Source organism: Syngnathus scovelli, chromosome 16 (assembly GCF_024217435.2).
Source record: "Syngnathus scovelli strain Florida chromosome 16, RoL_Ssco_1.2, whole genome shotgun sequence".
Lineage (NCBI taxonomy): Eukaryota > Metazoa > Chordata > Actinopteri > Syngnathiformes > Syngnathidae > Syngnathus > Syngnathus scovelli.
Window position 1 is genome coordinate 2028244 of NC_090862.1, and position 23644 is coordinate 2051887.

A 23644-nucleotide genomic window follows, 5' to 3' on the forward strand; every position below is an offset into this window, starting at 1 on the left:
AAAGTTAAGATTGGAGAAAAGGAAGGACAAGTCATAGTGAGCTCTCTTCTTTATTTTGCTATCTTCTCCAATGACGCGCTCGTAACTGAGGCTGCTGTCTTCCCCTTCACTCCGCCCGGCTGGCCGCTCGCTCGCTCGCTCGCTTGCTCTCTGCACAGTGCGCACCGCACCGCCTCTGACACAAGAGACAAGCAGAGAGGGCAGGCACACTGAGCGCTGGCTGCAAACCTCTGGAACGGATCTGCACCTGCACCACGCACACTGAGGATTTAAGAAGAAAGGACATAAGTTTATAGCGGCACGAAGCTGCAACGACCTACCGCCCAGTTAAACAAGGTAACCAACCCAACCCATATGCATTTTAATATTACGCACGCATTTATGGAAGAAGGTTAATGAACCATCCAGTCTGTGGTCGTCCTGCAGCATCAGCTCGATCGGTTGATATGTCATTTCATATCTCGTGTGTGATAATGAACGTTGATAAATGCCGCTCTTTTGGGGAATACATTTACAGCACATGGAGAAGCATGTGTTCCGGTCAAGTCTGAGAATTTTTTTGGACAAGCACCAAAGTAATTTAAATTGGATGATAAATCTGTCATTTAGGGCACTGCTTGTGTGATTTTGGGGTGTATTTAAGTTGGATGTGGATCCAATTTTTTTTCAATGTGGAGTTTATCTTCTGCATGCTTTGCTGGCATGATGATATAGTCTCTCCCCCCCCCCCCCTCCCTCACATACGCACAGGTTTGCTGTTGTTTTACTTCAATGAGCCTTTCATGAAGCATCCCATCAATTTTATTCATTTGGGTGTAGCGGGTGAGCTGGACCCCCCAAGACTGGTCGCCATCCAAGGCAGTCCATCACGTGACGTTTTACTTTCATGCTTAAGGACAATTTAGAGCAGGGGTGCCAAACTCCAGTCCTGATAATGACCCTGATTAATTGAATTGAGGGAAACTTGGGAAACATGTAGCAATGCGGCCCCCCAAGGACTGGCGTTTGACACCTCTGATTTAAAGTCTTCAGTGAACCAACATGCATGTTTTTGACATGTGGGTGAGGGCTTTCAGTTCTATCAATAAAAAAGTATTTTCCAATTATTTATTTTTTACTCTGTGAAACCAAGGCCAGTTTGGATGAACACAGAGATAATATAATGGCAGTCATATTTAAAAATGAACAGTGTAGTTGCATTCACGGTGAAAATAAATCCAAATTAGTAGATTGCTTCTTCTTTTTTGCGATCCACTCAAACTGGGGTCTCCATCTATTTTTTCCCAAGGTCCAGTGCTTCTCCATCATTGACACTGGTACAATACTTTGAGACAAGATGGTAGCAGCTGCAGATGGTAATGAACAAGACTGATCAGTCTGTCAGTCTCACCAATCACTGTCACACCCTAAAATCTTGTCTCAAAGCTCCGAGTTGCCCCCTATTGGTGAATAATATCCATTGCATGATTACGCTGCAACACACAAATGTTTTTTTTTTTAAGAAAAAAATGTTACCACGACACAGCTGACTATATATTTCGGTACACTGATCCAGATAATACTACAGTAAGCTATTTTCCTTCCTTCTTTTAGAATTCTCATGCTCATTATTCATATGCCAGTGCAGAAGCATCTGATTCTTAACAGATATTAAATCTGGGATTTATCTCTGTCAGGAGAGGAAGCGTTCATTAGGGCAAATGTATTCGTCACAAGTGGTATTTAATTTTCTCTCTCTCTCTCTCTCCTCTCTCCTCTCTCTCTCTCTCTCTCTCACAATATGTCCTCATGTCTGCTTATTTTGCAACAGTCTTTGGCTGTGAAAGGAGTGTGCATACCAGCCACAGAGCTATTTAACACTCTGCTAATTGGAAAATATTTGGAATTTGATAAGTACTTGTATGCAATTAGAGTTGTTAACTTACGATTTTTTTTATTTTTTATTAAGCATTCACTATGACAGCTTCAATAACTCTACCAAACAAGTGTCGGTGTCAACATATCTGCTCAATTCAAAATATGTATTTCATGGATGATAGGAAAATGAATGCAACACTTCACGGCAATCCTGAAAAATCACGTAGCCAAACCCAAATCGGTCCAACGGCTGTTGTTAATGCAAATCTGTGCTAACATAATAGCTCGGCTGACCTTTTGTCTTGTTAGTGCTTTCATGATGTCAAGTAGCCGGAACCCAGCCATAACTTTAAAACGTTGGACCTTGCCTCAGCCTACCGGCCAAGTAATGGCCGGAGAAAATTGGCATGGGGGATATATCAGGCTTTGTTGAATTCTGTTTTCATGCCACATTGGAAATTGGCATAAACTTCACCTAAAAAGAATTCTCTGATGAGTCAATTTTCTGCTTGATTGCTCATGCAGCTCTATTTAAAAAATAAAAAGAGGAGATAGGAACTCCTCTCCATAACCGCATGTAAGAAATGCAGTACTTGTATTATGTCCTATGGAAATGACACAGACACTTTAATTTTAATAACTACAATTTAGAATTTTGGAATAATAGGCAGCCCAACTAGTCAAAGCAAAATCCACCTATTTTTATCCAGGTCTCAAGCCACAACCAATCACGGCTTCTCAGTTTTGTGAAGCTGGGCCGTGATTGGTTCTGGCAGTGTCAATTTGCTTGGGGGTGCCACTCTGCTGCTCTGGCATCAGGTTTGGCCCGAATTTTCTTGCTTGACATTCTCACCCACTGTTTGGCGTGTTGGCAGGATCCCTGGCATCAACCCCTTCTATTCCCATTCATTTGAATTTTATATTCTTTGTTTTTCAAACAGTGACTCACAACAAATTTGATTTATAAACTGAGGTTTCGCTGTTTAGGGAATATACTAAACTAGCTAACAAAATTTCCTTTCTCTGCGCACAACAGAGAAGGTGATCATCACTCTGGTTGGATAAAATAGTCACACAAATATTCTTTAATAACCTGGCTGGCCTTGGTAGTGCTTATTGGCCTGGCCTTTGTGTGTCAGTGTGAATACACAACAACACACTGCAAGCCAATGTGTATGTCTTGTCCACTTTAAGAGACTATCGTTTGTGTGTCTAAGTGCATGAGTGATTCCAAAGCATCCCAGAACAGAGCCCTGTGGTGTATCGAGGTCAGATGAAACTGAGAGACATCAGGGGGATGTAAATTGCAGGCACACGCACACAAACACTGCCCCTGTTTTATAAACAGTTGTCGTACTGCCAGCGATTTACAGCTGGACAGAGTGCAAGTAACGTGCTCTTAATACAAAGTAGAAACCATTTCTTCTATGATATAGCTGGATAGTCGATATTAGAAAGTTAGTGTTTGTGTGTTTCCCCACCCCATGAAGAAAAATGTCACATTTTATGCAGTTACCAACTTGAGGAAATGTTCTAGTAGGTTAAAATAAAAACACTCATAGTCTCATTGTCCTTGTCAGATGCGTGCAATTGTAAGGACGCAAAGTCTCTGTGGCGTGGTTTGACTTGTCAGTATTTTAACTTATTGCCTTGCTGTCGTTCCCAGAAGTGTTTTTTGTTGTCATTTCAAAAATAGAGACACCATTGTCTTGATCAGTCAGTGTACCTTGAATCTGAGCTACTTTATTGTTTTTTGAGGAATAAGTTTTCAAGGTAGTTTTCCTTCAAAAACTTTTCTGGAGTGTTTAATAACATCTCCTTTCAGAAATTAAGTCGTTTGATTCATATGTATTGCCATTTTACACAACAAATTTGCAAAATCTTTATTTCATTGAATGATAAATGGAAATCATGAAACATTGTAGGCAGGACCCACAACTTGGCTGAATCTGAATAAAACAAGAATGGATGCAAAATGTAAAATTAATTTGAAATGACTCCAAGTAGCGGCTTATAGTCCAGAAATTACGGTAATAGTGATATGGCCGTCACATTTGATTCTCATTCTACATTCGATTCAAAAAATCAGAAGTAGACCTCTGACTAGGAACACTTTGCTACATGCAAAATGTAATGTTATTTTTTCCCCCCAAAACATTTCCATTAAACCACCAACCTAAAATAAATATTTTTCTTATCGTGCTCACTTACTGTACATTGCCGGAGGTACAGAATGTTCAATACTAGAGGCCATGCATACTAACCTAGAACTTTGGCTTACCACTGGGTTTCCAAATTACTCTGTAATTTCTCCACTGAGAAAATTGTGCTCCAAACAACAGAGCGAGGTACCTCTGTTGTTGCCATGGTGAACTCAGCAGGTTTCAGCCAGCAGGTGTGTGCCAGAAGTACATTTGTTTGCATCAATGTGTGTGTGTGTGAGCAAGCATGTATATACAATGTGACCAGGAGAATTAAATTAAAACGGGATGATTTCAAACTCGGTCGTCCTCTCATGACATGTACTTATGCTCCCTGTGACTGTTTCTGAGACATTGTGCATGCATGCATGAAGAGTTTTTTTTTTTTTTGAGGTTGTGTTTGTGTGTGTGAATGTTCAGCGAGAGAGTGAGTGACTGTGTGAGTGAATGAGACATCAAGGGCAGCCAAGCTATAAACCGGTCAGAAGTCTGCATGATAATGACTTTGCTACGGAGCGAACTATCATAACACGCACGGACGCACGCATTGTCTTCCTTTCTCACCACATAGCTTAGAAGTTATAAGTTGGATCCTTTTTTTGGTCCATTTGTTTTTTAATATTTCTGTCTCGGTGGTGTGTCCTTGTATCTTCTCTGTCACATCTTCAACCTCCTTTTTTCCAACTGTACTCCTTTGCCACCACCACTGATAATCGTATTCACAGTCAGACAGTAGCATGGACACAGTAAGGTACAGTATTGAACAGAAGGACTGGAGAAAAAAAAAAAAAAAAACTGGAGGAAAAGATACGGCCGTTGTAAATTAGGGGGAGTCAAGCCATGTCTCCATGTCTTTGTGTGTATCCAAGGGGAATGGTGTGTTTACAAAGGTATGCATGCATTTGCATATTCTCCCCACCAGAGTAAAAGTAATGTTGTTGTTTGCAGTGCAATCTATAAATCTGTTTTCAAAGCCTATGTGAGTGTGTGTCTGTGTGTGTGTGCGGATATATGCACACTGTGACAGTGTTAGAATGTGAAGCCAAGCGTAGATTGTGACAAAGCCTGGAAATGTTGCTGATCAGCAGTGATTTGAGCCAACGCACGGCTCTAATGTTGACAATTGTGTGTTCCTGTATAAACAATCTTTGAACATATTAGAATTGGTTTCAACCAAAACTCAAATGAATTTGGGAGTCGATTCAAACGTGCTTGTCGTTAGTATGTTCGAACATACATGTAGGAATGTACAGTATTTTCCAGTCACAAAGTTTTTACTCCATATTGGCAGGTCCAAGTTGACGTAAGAATCTGGCAGGATTTTTTTCATTTAAGTCTGCCCAGATGGGAGTTGAACCAAAGACATGCTGCCCTTGTTGTTATTGCCCAAGGGTTTTTAACTTTCAGATGTATTTTTAGCGGCGCCAATGTAAAAATAGATGGAGCAAATATCAAAAAGACACGAATCAGGTTTCAGTTACACACAAGTTGCAATATGTCTCAATTTCGTTAATAACCAATTTTACGTTCATTGTCTATTACCGACATCACTCACTGGATACATGAATAAAAGTTAATGAAATATTCATTCTATTAGCACTTTGGTACGCCTGTTTATCAGCTGTCTTTTTAATTTTTTTATACAGACTATGCAGCAGTAGCTAATCAGTCACCGAGCTGCTGCTGCTGCTACATTAATATGCACAAATTAATCGAGTTACTGACGGTCTCTGTAAAAAAAAAAAAAACAAAACTCGATTGTCAAGCAAAAGCTACCATTGAGTGGTTCAAACAGGCTTCAGGCTGCACTTTTCAGAATGTTCAACAGCGTCAATGAGGTAGCACACAAAGCTCGTGAAGGAGCGCAGGAGATTGATAGAGAGGGACATGATTAGATGTTTGGAGGATAGATAGGGGACGGCGATGGAGAGGCAGTGATGTTGTATAATGTGAGTGCAGATCACAAAGAATGGGCTTCAGAAAAAAATGTCCGTGTATTTGTGTGTGTGTGTGTGTGTGTGTGTGTGTGTGTGTAGGGGGGGGGGGGGGGGGTGTGCAGCTTTGATGGGTATGTAGGAGGAATGAAAAGCCTGTCTCCTCCTCTTAACATCACACATGCTTCATCTTCCTCTTTCTGCCTCATTTCTCCTCAGCTTGTTCTTTTCCTCCTCCAGCTCACCTCTTTCTCCCTCTCCAAAAATTCCCTTCTTTTCTACATTTGGGTTATTTTGACCTCTAATGTGGTCAATATTTTGTCATTCATTCATTTTTGTTTATTTTGGTGTTGCAAGGCCAATTTTTTTTTTAAACTAATTCAGTTACCGGATCGATTGTTTTCCAAAAATTAAAGCAAATATTTAAAGATAATCACTCTGGTTTTATGAAGGGCTACAGAAATGAGAGAATCATTTCCGAGAGGATAAAATGAATAAACCAGATTACTTAACGATTACTCGATTAATTGCCGATTAATTTGATGATCAGTTATTTGTCAGTGGATTAATTCGGACACCTCTAGACGCAACTTTGTTATTCATGCTCCTCTCGGCTTGAAATGATTAGTAGGAAAAGCATGTGGAGTCCCTCTTTTTATGTCTCAGTGGTTGTGCTTCAGGCATGTGGTCAACAATAGGAGTTGTTTTTTTGCTTGCTCGGTGTGATTAGTGAAACCGCCGTCCTGCATATCAATCAGGTGTTTACTTGCCTTTCTGCAAGGCCACTGTTGTGTTGTTGAAATTGCCATCATATTTAACTTTAACTTCTATCAAAGCAAAAACTAAATAACTTTCTTACTCAAAGAACATTTCGGCTTTTGCCTTCGCTTAACCACCTTGACAATTTCACCTTGGCAATCGTTATCACTTTTTATTGCTTTCTAAAGGACTTTAAAAAAAAAAAAATATCTGTGTTCTCTTCAGGTTGCTTTGTAATCTGTATTTAAAAAAAAAAAAAGATTGGAGAAAAATCTGATGGGAAATCTATTTTACGAAACATTGCATTCACATTTTTACATTATACACTCTGTAAACTGGAAGAATTAGAAATCTAAAAATAATCCAACATAACTCGTCTCTCTCAATGCGGAAGAATAGGGTGGAGACAAATGAAGGTGGTGGAAGGGGAAAGAATTGAAAGAAAAGCACGGCGGATTAACACAGATGAAGAGAAGCGAGCAGAGGAAGAGGGGGAGGAAGGGGCTGAGAAGAAAATGGAGAAGAGATTTATGCCATTGTGTTCAGCTAAGCAAACCAAAACCCGACAACAGAAAGACTAAAACAAATGGACGACTGGGTCCATTACTTCAAAAAGTTAATTATATAATGATATAAAAAAAAAAAACTACATAGTTAAAATGAATGAACATTTGAGAGCTAGGCAGCTAAAACTCTTTTTTGTTTTATTTTTAGCTTATGGGATTCCTGCCAAATAATATTGGAGTCTCACTCTGTGAAAATGCAATTTTTTTCTGGGTGCTTCTATGGATTTATGGTCCAGTGGGGGAAAAAAGACCCAGGCCGCACCACTTGAGTGTCAAAAATCACTTTTCAACACACATTGATGACTTCGCATACATTTTCTCAATGTCAACAGTGATTAATTTTATGCTAATTTGCTGAGTAATGTGATTTCGGCATGTGTGTTATCTTCTGCTCCACTTTGCTTCATAATATCCATCAAACCACCTCCCAGCTCAGTCCACACCATTTGGAGCTCTGAGTGATAAAGGCTTAATTTGCATTTGGAAAAACCCTTCGGCGTGTTTTTTTTATTTTTTTCTTTCAACCCAACAAGGCTATTATTATTATTCTCTCTGCTTTACCTCTGAAATTGATTATCTTACTGTATTTAATTTGATTCATAGAGAGCATATTTCAGGAGCTGGTTGGTTTTAATAGCACATTATGGTTTTGGAAGAACTCCAACATATTTTTGATTTAATCCAGACATCCAGAGGGATTTAGTCTCCCAGAATAAGCATCATCGAATCAGGCGAAAAAAAAAAAAGCCAAATTTTATTCTACCCCCTACCTGTGCATGTCCTCTCTTTGCCGTCTGTACTCTATTTGATGTCTTGGCAGTTATTTATTCCTCGTAGACCTTTTTTTAAAATGAATGTCAAAGGCCTCAGGAATAAAGTTAAATATAGAAACTTGATTTCAACCTTACCCTGTATAACACTCCTGTATTTATGAATGTTCAAACTTGAAATCTTCTGAGCAAGTCACAGGGGGTTCATGCAATATTTAAAAAGTAAAGAAAATCATATTTGAGCTTGTAGAACTAAGTCAGTTATGGTTTTTTTTGGGCAGTAGTTCTCAGTTTGTTAAAGTAGGAGTGGCTATGGCCTTTACATTTTTGCCAACATGAATATTTGGCCTCATTACATTCCCCAGTTTATCATTCCAAACATTTTCTAGCCGTTTTCGTCCGCTTCGGTCAGAGGAACATGTTTTGATAAGAAAACAGTCATCCTCACATTTTGGGAAAGGGAAAAGGCATGGGAGAGATAATACCCGGAGGGGATCAAGATTTGCAGGTGGAGGAAAGCTATCATGAAAAGAGGGATGAAGAGAATCCTAAAAGGAAATCAAAAGGGCGAGACGGAAAATATACGCGGTAAAAACATTTCCCTTTACAGCTTACTGTCTGTTTGACTTCAATCTTCATGCCCAATCATGTAGATAATCTCTTTCATTTTGTTCTACTTTAATTCTTTTCATTTATTTTGCCCAATTTGATTTTGGTGTGTACTCACAAACACCCTGAATTGTTGGCTACTTTGCAAAATCAAAGAAAATACTCAATTTGACGGAAACATTTCATTTGGCGATATAAACATGTGCTCTGCTATTAGTAATTTGAACAAATACATAAATATACTGAGCCAGATGTGTTTGTATGTATTACAAATTGGAATGCAAACAACATCTGCTAGTGTCAGGAATGTTGCAATTATAAAAGTAATTTTGCTCACAGGCAGCGAAAAAGAGATTAAACAGAGGGGGTGAAGACTTATGAGTGCAATGTAAAATAGAATGTTTTTTGTTTTGGGCCTATGCTTTCCATCTACGTAATTTTTCTTATGCTGCTATTAAAGAACTGCTTTAAACGGCCAATGGGGACGAATCCAACTCGATTTTGAAAACTGTTGTCAAAATCGAAGTTGTCTAGGATGACAAAGAATGATAACAGTCACTATTCTTTCCATTATCGCTCTTGTTACGAACTGAATAGGCTGTCAAACGCTGCCATTATGTTCATTTGTTTCACTTGTGTCAGAAACTGAAGATGTGCATTGATTTGAAACATTTCCTCCACACTCAACATGTCACATGAGTCACACAATCTTGGCAGGAGCACATTTATCCAGTCTATTGATTTTAAATCAATACACATCATCAGTGTCCAGTTTGATCCCCAGTTGTTTTTCAGTCCACAGTTCCTCCCCAAAAATGACCTTTGACTATCTTAAAAGTAAAAAAAAATCCTGCTTAGACAGCAATGTTCTATCTTGTCAGTACTGTGGAGGACTCCCAACTAATTTCGAAGCAGGGTATACTTAGGAAAGATCACCAGTCAATCACCGAGCTGACAGAAACAGATTGCACTTACGTTCGCGGCTATCGTTATTTAGACTGCAAGTTTGAAAACAAGTGAAATGACTTTGAGAGTTTGCTCAAGCGTGAACGCTATAATCAAAAGCCTGTTGTGCAGCCAGTAAAACATGAAAAGTCTGCCACTTTGGATTCCAAGAAGCCCCAAGAGGTTTTATTGCACATCATCGTGTTGACTCGTCTAAACTTAGAAAGGCCGACGTGTGATTGAGCGATTTTGCTCGGCTGTTGTATCGGTTTGTTAGTTCTCCGCTGTGTTGTGCACTATTAGAGTGGGCGAGAATTGTAAATTGTTTTTCACTCAGTAACAGAAATGAGCAGCTTAGATGTTACCTTAGGACTTTGTTATTTATTATTTGGGTATGTTGGAAATGTTTTTTGTGTTGAGATTTTTTCCCCCCCCTATGAAGTCCAAATAAATGCTGCTGTGATTTTTGTGAGTCATCATCTTCCCTACTAGTTCCCTCAACTGATGTTATTAACTTATTAATCACAGGTAAATAGTGACACTGGAGCAGTGAGTCATCTTCTGTGGATAGCTTTATCATTTCTAACATGACCTACTTGAACCCTAAAATGTTTTGGATTCATCTTCTGATCGTCAACCAATGGGACTGGTGCTTTAACACCAGTGAGGGAAAATTGTGAGCATAATTTCCATGACATTTAAGCCCCGCCTCCATCTGTTCATGTTTAATTAGGTTGGGGCTTGCAAAGTAATTTGCACCACTCCAGACAATCTTCTCAAGAGGCCACACAGTACAATGAAGGAGTTTGCTGTGTTGATGAGAAGGCGTTGAGGAACTGTGTGACCAAGTTGTTGAGCGACTTGAAATAGCTTATCCATAGGGACTTTCAAGTGCGAAAGTGTGTTGAGTCGAGTCCTGGTAAAAAAAAAAGTTCACGGAAATAGTCTGTTTGTCTATTTGTTAAGATTGAATTGATGTGTTTTCCTGCAGGTCAGAGGTCAGTGAAAGTAGAAGTGCAAGTGGACGGAGATGATGTCCATGCAAAGTAAGTGTCCTTCATGGTTTTTCAGACATGAACTTTCCTTAAATCATTTGATCAATTGCAATCCTAGCTTTGATTATGTAACACAAGGCTTTATTGGTTTTAGGCTAAATTAGCCGAAATTTTTAATTTTGTGGAAATCATCTTGAGCTATTTTATACAACCAGGATTTTTTTTTTTTATGCAAATATGCACCATTATTTCTTCACGTGTGTAATTCATTTGGATATTCTAATCAATTCATAATTACATCTGTTGCCCGATTGCTTTTTCATACGATCAAACGTGTCGAATCAGCCGGCTGTTTTCTGTCATGTTTATATGTTTTTTTTTTTTCTTTTTTAAATTACAAAAGTTTGATCTGGCCTTGACGGTGTTTCTGCCTCGCTCAATCTGTTCAGCACAGGCTGATTCCACCAGAGTGTCTAATCATGGCTGTCTGATACAAGCGGCCTCAGTAGAATTAAAGCTGCTCGCTAAATAGCTTCCTGCCAGATTGAGCCACTTGCAGTAATATGACAACATCAAATTTTTACTTGTACACTCACACATTATGCTTGCAATCTGGAGCACAGAATAGCAAAATGATTATATAATTTAAGTAACTAAAACATGACTTTGGAAGGCTGTAGAATACGAAATAAAGTGTAGTTAAGTGAGAAACCCATATTTGATATTTTTGCATATGTGCTATGCTACATTTCTCAAATTGGGCTTCATGAGAGGGAGGGAAATATAAAAAATGTCTTTTTATTAAGAAACCTTATTAATGGAACAGAAGCCTGGGCAGCTAACTACGGTCACATACGTTGCCTTGAGGCTTTCAACATCAGATGGCTCCAACTCGATCTTGGCCTCACCTGCAAGGTCCGTCTGCCACGCACAGATATCAAGCAGCGCACTGGTGCCATGAGCACTGAGGCAACCCTTGCAGAGAGGCAATTATAGCGGGTAGGACACACAATCCGGATGCCAGAAAATCCACTACCCTGCTTTATGGCCAGTTCCTATTAACCAGTCAAAAAAAATAATACAGAAGCTGAGATGCAAAGAGCATCTAAAAAGGAGCCTGAAAAGTTGCAAAATTAATTGAATGATTAACTAAATCCAACTAGACCCACAAAAGAGCAGCACAAAATTCTCTTGTTCATATAAAATATGATTTATTAGACTGTCAGCTGTGTCCTGACCTAAAGGCCAGCAGGAGAAGATTAAACACATGAAGTGTTTGTGAATGATTTTCTACCTTGAGGTTGATTGACATCATCCAATAAGAGAGATTTCAGAGTGATAACGGCAAAAGATATTGAAAGAGGTGAACAATAAATATATTTTTTTTTTCAGTGAATGAGGCAGACAGTGTGGTGAAAGTGGCTGAGTGGCAGCAGACCTACTATGCTTCAGATTCTGGCATCCAATCAGCAGCCACCACAGTGCGGGATGATGACAGCAGTACCGGGTGCAGTGGCAGTAAGAAGTACACAACTAGTATAACTAGTACTACTACTGCACCGGCAATAACCAGCACTGAAACAGGAGCAGCTGGTGAACAAGAAGGTGAGACCTTTTTCAATTTAGTGTCCATTAATCCGTCCATTTTTCATCCTGCTTGTGCTGTTAAGTGCGATTGGGGGGAGTTGAGTGGAAATCAATCACATGCCAGATTTGATCGGCAATGATGGCCAAGTTTCCAATCACACCTTTTACTTATTGGAGCTTTTTATCGAACCGGCACTCTCTGAACTGTGAGGCGGCCGTGCTAACCAGTGCATCATCGTGACACCTATTATTAATATTATTATTTTATTATTATTATTAGGATTATTATTATAAATTTGTGATCCCTTTGGCATTTGATAAAATAATAAACAAATTCTCTCATTCATTAAATACATACCTGCCCCAGACTTGCTTAAAGCTATCAATATTTGTATGAAACTTAGCAAATTTGATGGCCCAAGTTGAGCCAAAATGCAAATAGAAAAATTCAATTGTTGTCTTCTTGTTTAGTGTGTTGTCTGAAATGCCCTTTGTATTACTACTTTGGAATGATTGTAGTTTCACACCTGAACAAGCTTGCACTGAAAGCAATTGATCGTCATATCTTATAGGCGCGCTGTTCATTTTCAGGTCTGTTAGTCCGGCTTCACGCTGAAATTTCGATTCGTCATGAACTAAAGTGACTCCCCTGAGTTCCATATGTTGTAGTTCACACACACACACACCAAGCCCTTAAAATTAATATTAATTGTGATTAATATTTTTTTATAATCAAGCACTTTTTCCTTCACGTAACAACCAATCACAGCTCATGAGACATTCACAAGCTAACCTTGAATCTTTTTCTTGGTTATTTTAAAAGCGCCGCAGACGTTAGAACAACAAGTTCCAAAACATCTGTTCATTTAAATTAAGCCCCATTGCCTCAGTAATTGGTAAATAGTTTCTTTGGTCATTATTGTTCATGGTGTTTGCTCTCCATTCCAGTACTGGCAAAGGCTGTAAGTATTGATATTTCCGTATTGATCTGCTCGACACCATAACATACATGTAATTGGAGAGAGAAGTCTGTGCTTCTCTGCTTGAGCTGTTGCCCCTGGGACGTGTCCACTGTTAGATGGATTTTTTTTTTTTTTAATCGACGTTAGGTTAGGTAATCTCACTCTTCCATTGAGTCAAATTGCACCCTACTGTCAAGTTCTTGATTTATTTTTTTGGAAAAATACTGCATGTAAAATCCATTTGGTCATTTAGCAAGTTCTGTCTCTGTTTCAATTTCCCTCCACAGATTTAGATGCTCAGTACTCATTAACCCGGGCTCAGCGTGTCAGGGCAGCCATGTTTCCAGAGACACTGGTGGAAGGAGAGGCAGCCATACCTGTCCAAGCAGATCCCAGCCAACAGAGTAATGTGCAAAGACTAGCCGAGCCTTCGCAGTTACTAAAGACAGCTATAGTTCACCTGATAAATTACCAGGATGACGCCGAGCTGGCCACAAGAGCAGTTCCGGAACTCACTAAGCTCCTTGCAGATGATGATCCGGTACTTCATGTTGCATTGTCTTTGCAAATATTTATGACTATATATATATCATGCATTAATTTACCCAATTATATCACCTTGTTTTTTTGTAGAATTAGAATATGTTCTCTGTTAAGTCACCTTTGTATATATTTAAAGTCATTATGTTAGTGTCTTCATTAAGCCTTTAAACTGAACCTCTACTTTTCCTTATACACAATCTTGCGCTGTTTACTAGGTAGTGGTAAACAAGGCAGCCATGATTGTTAACCAGCTGACTCGTAAAGAGGCAAGTCGCCGGGTGCTGGTGCAATCGCCGACCATGGTAGGAGCCGTGGTTCGTGCCATGACAACGGCAGTTGACATGGAGACAGCTCGTTGCACTGCAAGCATCCTACACAGCCTGTCGCATCAGAGTGAGGGACTGCAGGCCATATTCAAGTCCGGAGGGATACCAGCACTTGTCCGGATGCTGAGGTACAATCATTTGATCTGGATTACTAAACATTCATGTTTGAGTCTAGCATACACACCACTGATCTTTTTTTTCCCCAAAGATTCATGGATATTTTTCTCCTGGGTTCGCGAAATCGTAGCTTGTGAACTGCCCCATGAAACCATATGCCACCTTAAGCCTGAGGTCCCATGGTGTAATGGTTATCACCCTGGACTCTGAATCCAGTGATCCGAGTTCAAGTCTCGGTGGGACCTTTTAGCACTTTGAGATTCATTTATGAAAAGCGCTTTACAAATAAAATGTATTATTATTATTATTATTATTATTATTATTATTATTATTACCTCAGGGTTGGGGTTAGGGCTAGGGCTAGGGTTAGAGCTAGGGTTAGGTTATGGCCTGGGGCTAGGACTAGGACTAGGACTAGGGTTAGAGCTAGGGTTAGGTTTGGGGCTGGGGGTAGGACTAGGACTAGGACTAGGACTAGGGTTAGGGCTTTGGCTAGGGCTAGTGTTAGGGCTAGTGTTAGGGTTAGAGCCAGGGTTAGTCCTGTCACATGAGAGTGATGGACTGCAGGCCATATTCAAGTCCGGAGGGAAACCAGCACTTGTCCGGATGCTGAGGTACAATCATTTGATCTGGATCACTAAACATTCATGTTTGAGTCTAGCATACATACCACTGATCTTTTTTTTCCCCAAAAATTCATGGATAATTGTCTCCTGGATTTGCAAAATAGTAGCTTGTCAGCTGCCCCATGAAACCGTATGCCTCGTTCAACCAAAAGGTTCCGTGGTGTAATGGTTAGCACTCTGGACTTTGAATCCAGTGATCTGAGTTCAAGTCTCAGCGGAACCTCAACCATTTTGTCATCTGGGGAAAAATTTGCAAAATGATCGCTTGTGAGCTGCCCCATGAAACCATACGTACGCCTCCTTAAACCCAAGGGTTCCATGGTGTAATGGTTGTCACAGTGGACTCTGAATCCAGTGATCTGAGTTCAAGTCTCGTTGGGACCATTTAGCACTTTGAGATTATTTTATGAAAAGTGCTTTTCAAGTGCTCAGATCACTGGATCCATGTTGACAACCATTACACCATGGAACCCTTAGGCTTAAGGAGGCATTTGGATTCATGGGGCAGCTCACAAGCGATCATTTTGCAAATTTTTCCCCAGATGACAAAATGGTTGAGGTTCCGCTGAGACTTGAACTCAGATCACTGGATTCAAAGTCCAGAGTGCTAACCATTACACCACGGAACCTTTTGGTTGGGTGAGGCATATGGTTTCATGGGGCAGCTCACAAGCTACTATTTCTCCAGGAGAAAAATATCCATGAATTTTTGGGGAAAAAAAAGATCAGTGGTATGCATGCTAGAGTCGACATTAATCTTTAGTGATCCAGATCAAATGATTGTACCTCAGCATCCGGACAAGTGCTGATATCCCTCCGGACTTGAATATGGCCTGCAGTCCCTCACTCTGATGTGACAGGCCTAGCCCTCGCCCTCGTTGACTCTCCTTCACTGAAAAGATTCATTCTTTTGAACGAATCGTTCACTCAGGAGCAAACACGAGTCAGCACTCTGGACTTGAATCCATTGATCAGAGTTCACGTCTCGTTGGGTGCTCAATTCTTTTGTCACTTATCTGGGAAAATTTGTAAAATAGTAGCTCGTGTGATTTCCTGATCTCAAACTACTTGACACCTAATCTCTCCCACATCATAATGATGCTTTAAAAGCTATTGCAAAACTCACTGATAGCAGATGGAGACATTATTTCAAAGACAGTCATATAATCTGAAATAAAATCTTTATTAACATTTATATTGCCATCCTGTCATTTTTTTTTACAGTTCACCTGTGGAGACAGTTTTATTTTACGCCATAACCACCCTTCACAACCTTCTGTTGCACCAAGAGGGAGCCAAGATGGCAGTGCGTCTTGCTGATGGTCTTCAACGGATGGTGCCCTTACTGAAAAAGAGCAACCCCAAGTTCCTTGCCATTACCACAGATTGTCTACAGCTCCTATCTTACGGCAACCAAGAGAGCAAGGTGAATACGGTTAGGTGTGGAACTTGAAGTAACGACTTACCTACTTACTTACGGCTTTTCACAGCTAATCATACTCGCCAATGGCGGCCCAGAGGGTCTGGTGTTCATCATGAGGAACTACAACTACGAGAAGCTGTTATGGACGACCAGTCGGGTACTCAAAGTACTCTCTGTGTGTCCCAGCAACAAGCCCGCCATAGTAGAAGCTGGTACAAATAAAAAACTAAGTGGAAGAACAACAGGTGATGAAGACAGCGTGGTGTCAATCTCGATTTACTTCTGCCTGCAGGAGGTATGCAAGCTTTGGGTCAGCATCTCACAGGGTCGAGTCAGCGTCTGATTCAGAACTGTCTATGGACGCTTCGCAACCTTTCGGATGCCGCAACCAAGCAAGTATGTATGGCTTAACCTCGATGCTTTCAACGCTCCAGAAACGATATTGTGCACGCTCTCTCTCTCTTTTGCTCTCGTTCTGTCTCTCTAGGAAGGTTTAGATGGTCTGCTGCAGATATTAGTCACCCAGCTGGGTTGTGATGATGTCAACATGCTGACCTGCGCAACGGGGATCTTGTCCAACCTTACATGCAACAACTCCCGCAACAAGGTAGCCATGGAAATGAAGAAAATGATGGATGATGTAAACATGTTTTTGTGTGAATGTTATTAAATAAATCAGTTTAGGGGTGTCAAACTAATTTTTTGGGGCGGGCTGCATTTCGGAGAGCCATTATGACTGTCAACCCAAATAAATGTATGAGCTCCTCATATTATATACAGTAAAAGCTACAAAACAAACTCGTTTTTCAAATCAGATGAGTAAAAACTGGGCAAATATTTTTAAAAAAAGATATTTAAAGTGAAGACAATTTGCAATTCTAATAATGACACGAATTTGATGCATAATTTGTCTTTGCGGGCCACATTAAATGATGTGGGGGGCCGCATCTGGCCCCTGGGCCTCGAGTTTGACACTTGTGATCTGTCATTTTGATGTGTTCATTTTTTTCTACCAGTTTGAAATACATTTTTTAATTAGGCTTTAAGTTATACCAGGGTCAGAATAATACCGCTTCATTAAAAAAAGAATAATACATTCAACTTGCTTCATTTCAGACTCTAGTCACTCAGTTTGGCGGGGTGGAGGCACTGATCCATGCTGTGCTGCGTGCTGGTGAAAAGGAAGATGTTGCCGAGCCCGCGGTTTGCGCCTTGCGTCACCTCACGTCGCGCCACCATGATGCTGAGCTGGCCCAGAATGCCGTGCGGCTGCACTACGGTGTCCCCGCTGTGGTTAAGCTGCTGGGACAGCCACACTACTGGCCTGTTATAAAGGTAAGAAAAAGAACATTGCATTATTCCAGACCTACAGTAGGAAATGGAGATAAGGTACCTGTCATTTATAAAAGTGAAGTGATCGTCTGCAAGGTGACATTTGCACTAAGAAATATCTTGTGTAGTACTTTGGAAAGACATTTTATTTTTTTATGTTGTTATATTTCTCTGTGGCTACTTATGATGTTAACTCCGTCTGATGTGACTCGGCTAATTCACCCAGGCTACTGTTGGCCTCATCCGGAACCTTGCGCTGTGCCCTGTCAATCAAGCACCTTTGAGGGATGCGGGGACTATTCCACGATTGGTAAACCTGCTTTTAAAAGCTCACCAGGACACACAGAGGCATGCCTCCTCTTCTCAGCAGACATACCAGGTATGGAAATCCCCCCCCCCACAAGCTATATAGCAAGCAATATTTTGATGGATTACCAAGTTCTTTGATATACTGCATTCTCCTTTTCCGACTATTTGAATAGGATGGTGTTCGTATGGAGGAGATTGTGGAGGGTTGCACGGGAGCACTTCACATTCTGGCCAGAGATCCGATTAACAGAGGAGAGATTGCCAGTATGCAGACCATACCGCTATTTGTGCAGGTACACAATTCAGGACTAAGAACACACTGAAATTCATAAAATACAGATAGGAAGGAAGGAAGTCCATTATTTATTTCATAAACGGCCACATCTGCTGCTTGCATGGGGGGATAAAGCTTTCTTCTTGATTCCTCGAATATCATCAGGATTAAGTTTAATATGATTACAAGCAGTGGACTTTCTTTAGATTGCAATGGATGTGACGTTTGAAAATGGAACAGACATGGTGGTGAATAAATATCAGCAAGGCAATGGAGTAAGATTGGATTTACTCAAGTAGATGTCAAAAAGTTCAAGCTAAGCCCTGTACTGGTTTCAAAACCAAATTATATTTATGAATGGAAATGGGAAAAAAGAATTGAAATGAAATTATTGTCACTGCACATTTGCTAACTGGTTAAAATGGAGCAAACAGAGAGCAGAACGTGTCTTAATGCGCTGGTGCAATTTGCGTGTAATTTAATGAGATAATTGGCGGCCAAATTGCTCACCTCTATGCCATTAATAAACTAACACCAGTGCTAATAGCCACACACGGTTATGGGGGCAGAAACAACGCCTACGGGAAGCGGGTGTGAAATTAGCGCTACTCACTGGAAGCCTCTTAGTGAGGGGACGTGTGACCGGAGAAATGGAGGGAAGGCTCCGACATGGATGGATGGATGGATGGATGGATGGATGGATGGATGGATGGATGGATGGATGGAAGTAGTGTTGTAGAGCCACAGAAGCTCATTCAGCATGTTAATGTCTCCTGTAAATTCCATGACAGATTCCATAATTAGATTTTTGCAAAACAAAAAAAAAAAACAGCAGGAGGTTGAGATGATTCTCAAGACTTAAGACAGCTCAAGTTAGTTGACTGAGAGTAGAGCAGTTGAGAGCTAAGCAGAAAGAAATATTAAAGGAAACATAATATGCAAAAAAGCTGTGTTCCTCTTGTTAGTCCAAAAAAGAAGTCATTCGAATAATCGTTCCAAAGTGCCAAATATGTGTGTGGTATATTCAGCTGCTGTACTCGTATGTGGAGAATGTGAAACGAGTAGCTGCGGGAGTTTTGTGTGAATTGGCGCTGGATAAACAGTCAGCGGAACTCATCGATGCGGAGGGCGCGTCAGCACCACTCATGGAATTACTGCACTCCAACAACGAGGGAATTGGTATGTCCTTTTTTTTTTTTTTTTCTACACATGAAACTCAAATTCACAACTGGATGCAGGCCAACTTTCCAACAAGTCACACTTCATGGGATGAACCAATGACAGCAAATAATATAGGGCGCTATTTTCGGCTTTTAAAAAATAAGCCTAACTTCATTTTCATGACACAGGTTTAAAATAAACGTTTCAAAGCAGTATTAGGGTTTCAAATGAGGTTTTCAAGCTTAGTTTGAAAGAGACTGTGATGTCAATGTACAAATATTTGACATGATTCAGGTATGTTAGTATGGCAACCAATTAGCCACCTCGATATAATGGCCGTGCAGTTTTTAGTGACAAGTGTAGATTGAAAATGCACTGATTTAATCTGCAGCTCCCCAAACGATGTTTTTGTAAACAAAACATGGTTCGGTTAATTACTTTTGATAAGCTGGTTGGCACCTTGTAAAGCAGCGACCAGCATGTGGGAATTACAGAATGAGGCAATTACTGGGTCTAGATATGGTATAAAAATACCAACACCCACAATTTTTTCTTTTTTTTCCTGACAGTAGCTTGTTATTGCATTTCGTGAACCAATTAGTTTGAAATAAAACCTGGACTGAATTTGGTAGCAGTGCAGTATTCCATACAAATGCATTGCAGTCATTTGGCAACATTATTGATAATATCACAATATAGTAATAATGATAAATAAAGATCAGACGAAAGAAAATCTAAAATGTCAAATAATTCCAATTATTTCACGAGTTTAAATGCCTCATTTTTATTATTTTTGTTATTATTATATGAAGTGACAAAACTTTGATTATTCTTGCAATATTAAAGTTCTTAGAGAAGCTTTCTTCTGCAAGGTTATCTCGAGTTTCCATTTGGGTTAATATAAGTTTTGATATCTCTCCACAGCCACCTACGCTGCAGCAGTGCTCTTTCGAATTTCAGAGGATAAAAGCTCAGACTACAGGAAAAGAGTGTCAGTGGAGCTCACACACTCGCTCTTCAAACACGACCCTGCTGCCTGGGAAATGGTGAGAATCACAATATTTTAGGGTGATGAAAACTTGACATTATTTGAAAAGTAAAGTTCATGACGTGCCATTTGGAAATTTCCCAAGTCGATGTCATCATCGAAAATATTCATCTAGAAATCATTTCTCGGGACAATCAGCAATATTTGGATCAACTCAAATGTGTAAATCAAATCATTTTGTTTCCCCTCAAGGCCCACACGGTTCCCTTGGAGCCCACATACTTGGCTGATGGTGAGTGACAATTTCAACCCTTTTTTTTTCATGCTTCTGCTGAAAATTTGACAGGCCTCATTGCTAGAACAATGCAGAAAGACAATCCTCCGTGCCTTCCGTCAAGTTGTGCCGAGATTCATGGGGAGTTCCACCTCTTTGTGCAAGACAAGCTGGATTTGAGAGAGAGCCATGTTATGTGTCTAGCAACAGCCCTTTGCTTTTTGCAGCAATGTGCCCTACTTGTGGGCTGTCAAAAAGTTATTTTTAGACTCTTTGCGACTTTTTGACAAACATTTTGAACGGGTTAAAAACATCATAATTCATTTCGAGTCATATCTGCTGGAAAACATACGCCCGTCTCTCTCTGTTCCCCTTTTTAGAGTTAGATGGCCCCTACCCTCCCTACGGCTATACTGACCTGCCTCTGGACACTTTGCCGTTAGACCCTGACCTCCACGAGTCTTACATCCCCGACATGAGATATGATGCAAGACAGGCCTACCCTGAACCGCTCTAACAGGTAAATGACAGCCTTGACCTAATTACGGCTCTGTTTTATCGCCACTGCCAATGGGGAAAATGACTGGTTAGTCATACAACTGAAAAATACAGATATGGCTAATAACTCACTGAGCTGTGCAATGAAAACAGCACTCTGGGCTTTTGGAGGAACATGTGTTAGAACATCCAGTACATTCTAATTTATACAGCGCCTCTATTTTGTTTTCATTAAATATAATTAAAGCGAGCCCTGAAGTGGAAATCTGGAAATAATTCATGCGGCTCTTAAAATGGGTTTGTAATTGTGTATAAAAGCCACAAAGAAATCACAGGGTGATCATGAAGGACCAAAACTGTCACAAATGGATACAAATTGCATTGCAGGATCAATTAATTTTCATTTAATTAGTTTGATGACATGTTTACACAGTTTGTTTTCTTTCTACTGAGATGTGGAAATGCAATCATGTTCTAACAAAGAAAAATGCAACCTCACAGCCGGATTTTAGAAAACGAATCGATACAAATGGAGGATTTTTAAGAGTTTGCAATGGAACAAAAAAATCCTTTGTGTATCAAACATCAGTTTACATCATTATTTCATGAAGGATGTTATTCTGGAGGCAAGTGGCTCAGAAAAGAGGGGGAGAGAAACGTCCTTTTAAATTTAACGGGGAGCTTTTGGAATTCACCGGCAGAAAAATAAACATGTTTACATTCAGGAGAAAGTCTACCAGGAGAACTCCTTGGTCTCGGTGCAACTGATGTTCAGCTCTATTTTTCTGCTGGCATAAAGCCAGTGCCTGGGGAAATTGGAGTCTTTATGCAATTTTGCTTACAAGCCCTGGTGAATACTTGGGTGTTTTTTTTTTTTTAGCATCAAACTACCACAATAGAGAAGACAAGTCTATGCTGTATTTTTCTTTTGAATTCTTTTCCCGACAAATCTCCCCATTTTACGTTTTCTATAACTAGCAATGTACTGTACCTGTGGTGATATTTATAAAATTTCTACAACAATGTTCATTTTATTTCTTGCAGGATCTCAAAACAGAGTCTAACCGATACGGATGATTAACAAATCACAGAAAGAAATTCTGGAGGAGAAAAAAAAAAAGAAGAAAGCTTCCGAAAGTCTGAATGACAATGAGAAATCAAGCCTTTTCAAACTTTTCTAAAGTGGAAAATATCCCAGTTGGCAATCAAGAACTTTTGGAGATGGGTTTATTGAAAGTGTTAATTGCAGGTGTAAATAACACAGTGGTTATTTTGTTATGATGTCTTCAAGTGGGGTGAAAAGTGTGCTGTTACACAGGTAACTATTAAAAGCAATCACATGGCACGTTACATGAACCGTTCGGGCATGTGGGACAAGCACAAGGTGCAATTGGCCACAATACAAAAGCTCTTATCTGAAAAAGAAATAAGCAGCCTGAAAATGTGGAGTCATCCTCGTTCTCAGCATTTAATGGGAAACAATTCACAATAGGCGGCTTTGTTTTTTTCTGGACCATCGATGTTGCTATTTGATAAATCTTACTGACAGTCCGAACAAAATCCTTCCTTGCTTCCTTTAAAAGACATACAGTAGCATTCAAACATTCGGAGACAGTATGATAATGTACTTTTTTGGGCGTGTTTGCTATTTTAAAATTGCTTATCTCTGGATGTCATTGAACAGGAAAAACATTTTTTTTTTTTTTTTAACTTGGGATTAATGTTAGGCTAATTTTTTACCGAATGCTTCCCGTGTATCCCTGCTGTCATTTCGATGTCTCTGTGTATCTGAACTGTTCACATGTACCAGAGTGTCCCTATGTGGTTGTTGCATGGTATTATAATGTGACTAAAATGGCAAAATTGTTCACCTTTGCATACTGAGAAGGAAACAGAGACAGGGGAAGTTAAAATGGACGAGGCACTATGTTGGCCAATTAGTTAAAAAAAAAAAAAGAACACAAGGACTTTTGGTTCTAAAATGGATTTTTAAAAAAAAACTGATTTTAAATTCTTAAAAATCTGTACCACATTAATTTAATCAACTTGTTCACATTTTCTTGGCGAGTTTACATTGAAATAACAATAGTAAGATTGTTCTTAACATAAGGAAAGATTCAATTTAAAGTATAATAAAGATCCAGGCTAGAACTGGTCGGCCAAAGGACAACATTATGCTTCTTATCAAGGTCAACTGTGGTTATGACTTGGCTGTTTCTGTTTGCAAAATACCACCAGAAGAGACACTTTAATGTTTAAAAAAAACAAAAAAAGCACAAATCACATAATTTGCTGAGCCTTCAACAGAGTTGTAGTGTACTGTACCTTAATCTGAATTGAATAAATCTCTTATTTGACTTTGATGTACATTTATTTCTTGTGGAGTCAGTATCGTCACATAATATGGTAAGTTGAGCAATCCTGCCCCCTGCTGGTTGAGTAGAAATCCTTCAACGTGAATGAAAACATTTCAATGTGCATTCATAACTACATATTTCATAGCCAAAGCTGTGCAAAAATCTGAAATCAGTGAGATATGTTATTATAGCACAGCCTCCATATTAAAATAACCACAATAATTTGCCAGT

The 23644-nt window shown here is 39.7% G+C and overlaps 1 protein-coding gene and 3 non-coding genes across 5 annotated transcripts; 3 read left to right on the forward strand and 1 right to left on the reverse strand.

Annotated features, from left to right (window-relative positions):
• Positions 1-66: 66 nt before the first annotated feature.
• LOC125983036 (junction plakoglobin) lies at positions 67-23413 on the forward strand. Of its 2 annotated transcripts, none has more exons than XM_049743879.2 (17): positions 67-336; positions 10633-10687; positions 12029-12241; positions 13473-13726; positions 13944-14182; positions 16022-16223; positions 16288-16432; positions 16513-16616; positions 16708-16827; positions 17337-17555; positions 17779-17931; positions 18035-18154; positions 19164-19314; positions 20221-20342; positions 20537-20576; positions 20939-21078; positions 22101-23413. In XM_049743879.2, the coding sequence occupies exons 2-16, from the start codon at positions 10672-10674 to the stop codon at positions 21073-21075; spliced, it is 2235 nt and encodes a 744-aa protein (XP_049599836.1). In that variant the 5' UTR covers positions 67-336; positions 10633-10671; the 3' UTR covers positions 21076-21078; positions 22101-23413. The 2 variants fall into 2 exon arrangements, with proteins under 2 accessions (XP_049599836.1, XP_049599837.1); XM_049743880.2 differs by lacking the exon at positions 67-336 and adding an exon at positions 10392-10560.
• On the forward strand, positions 14345-14416 carry trnaq-cug (transfer RNA glutamine (anticodon CUG)). The gene has a single exon. It is a non-coding gene; the product is annotated as a tRNA-Gln (tRNA).
• Positions 14949-15020, forward strand: trnaq-uug (transfer RNA glutamine (anticodon UUG)). The gene has a single exon. It is a non-coding gene; the product is annotated as a tRNA-Gln (tRNA).
• trnaq-uug (transfer RNA glutamine (anticodon UUG)) lies at positions 15355-15426 on the reverse strand. Its single transcript has one exon. It is a non-coding gene; the product is annotated as a tRNA-Gln (tRNA).
• Positions 23414-23644: the final 231 nt, after the last annotated feature.

Bases quoted from the DNA above. Each gene is read 5' to 3' on its own strand.
- LOC125983036 (XM_049743879.2), top strand. The intron at 16,828-17,336 runs GTAGCCATGGAA...GCTTCATTTCAG, and splicing joins GCAACAACTCCCGCAACAAG to ACTCTAGTCACTCAGTTTGG. The intron at 19,315-20,220 runs GTATGTCCTTTT...ATCTCTCCACAG, and splicing joins CTCCAACAACGAGGGAATTG to CCACCTACGCTGCAGCAGTG.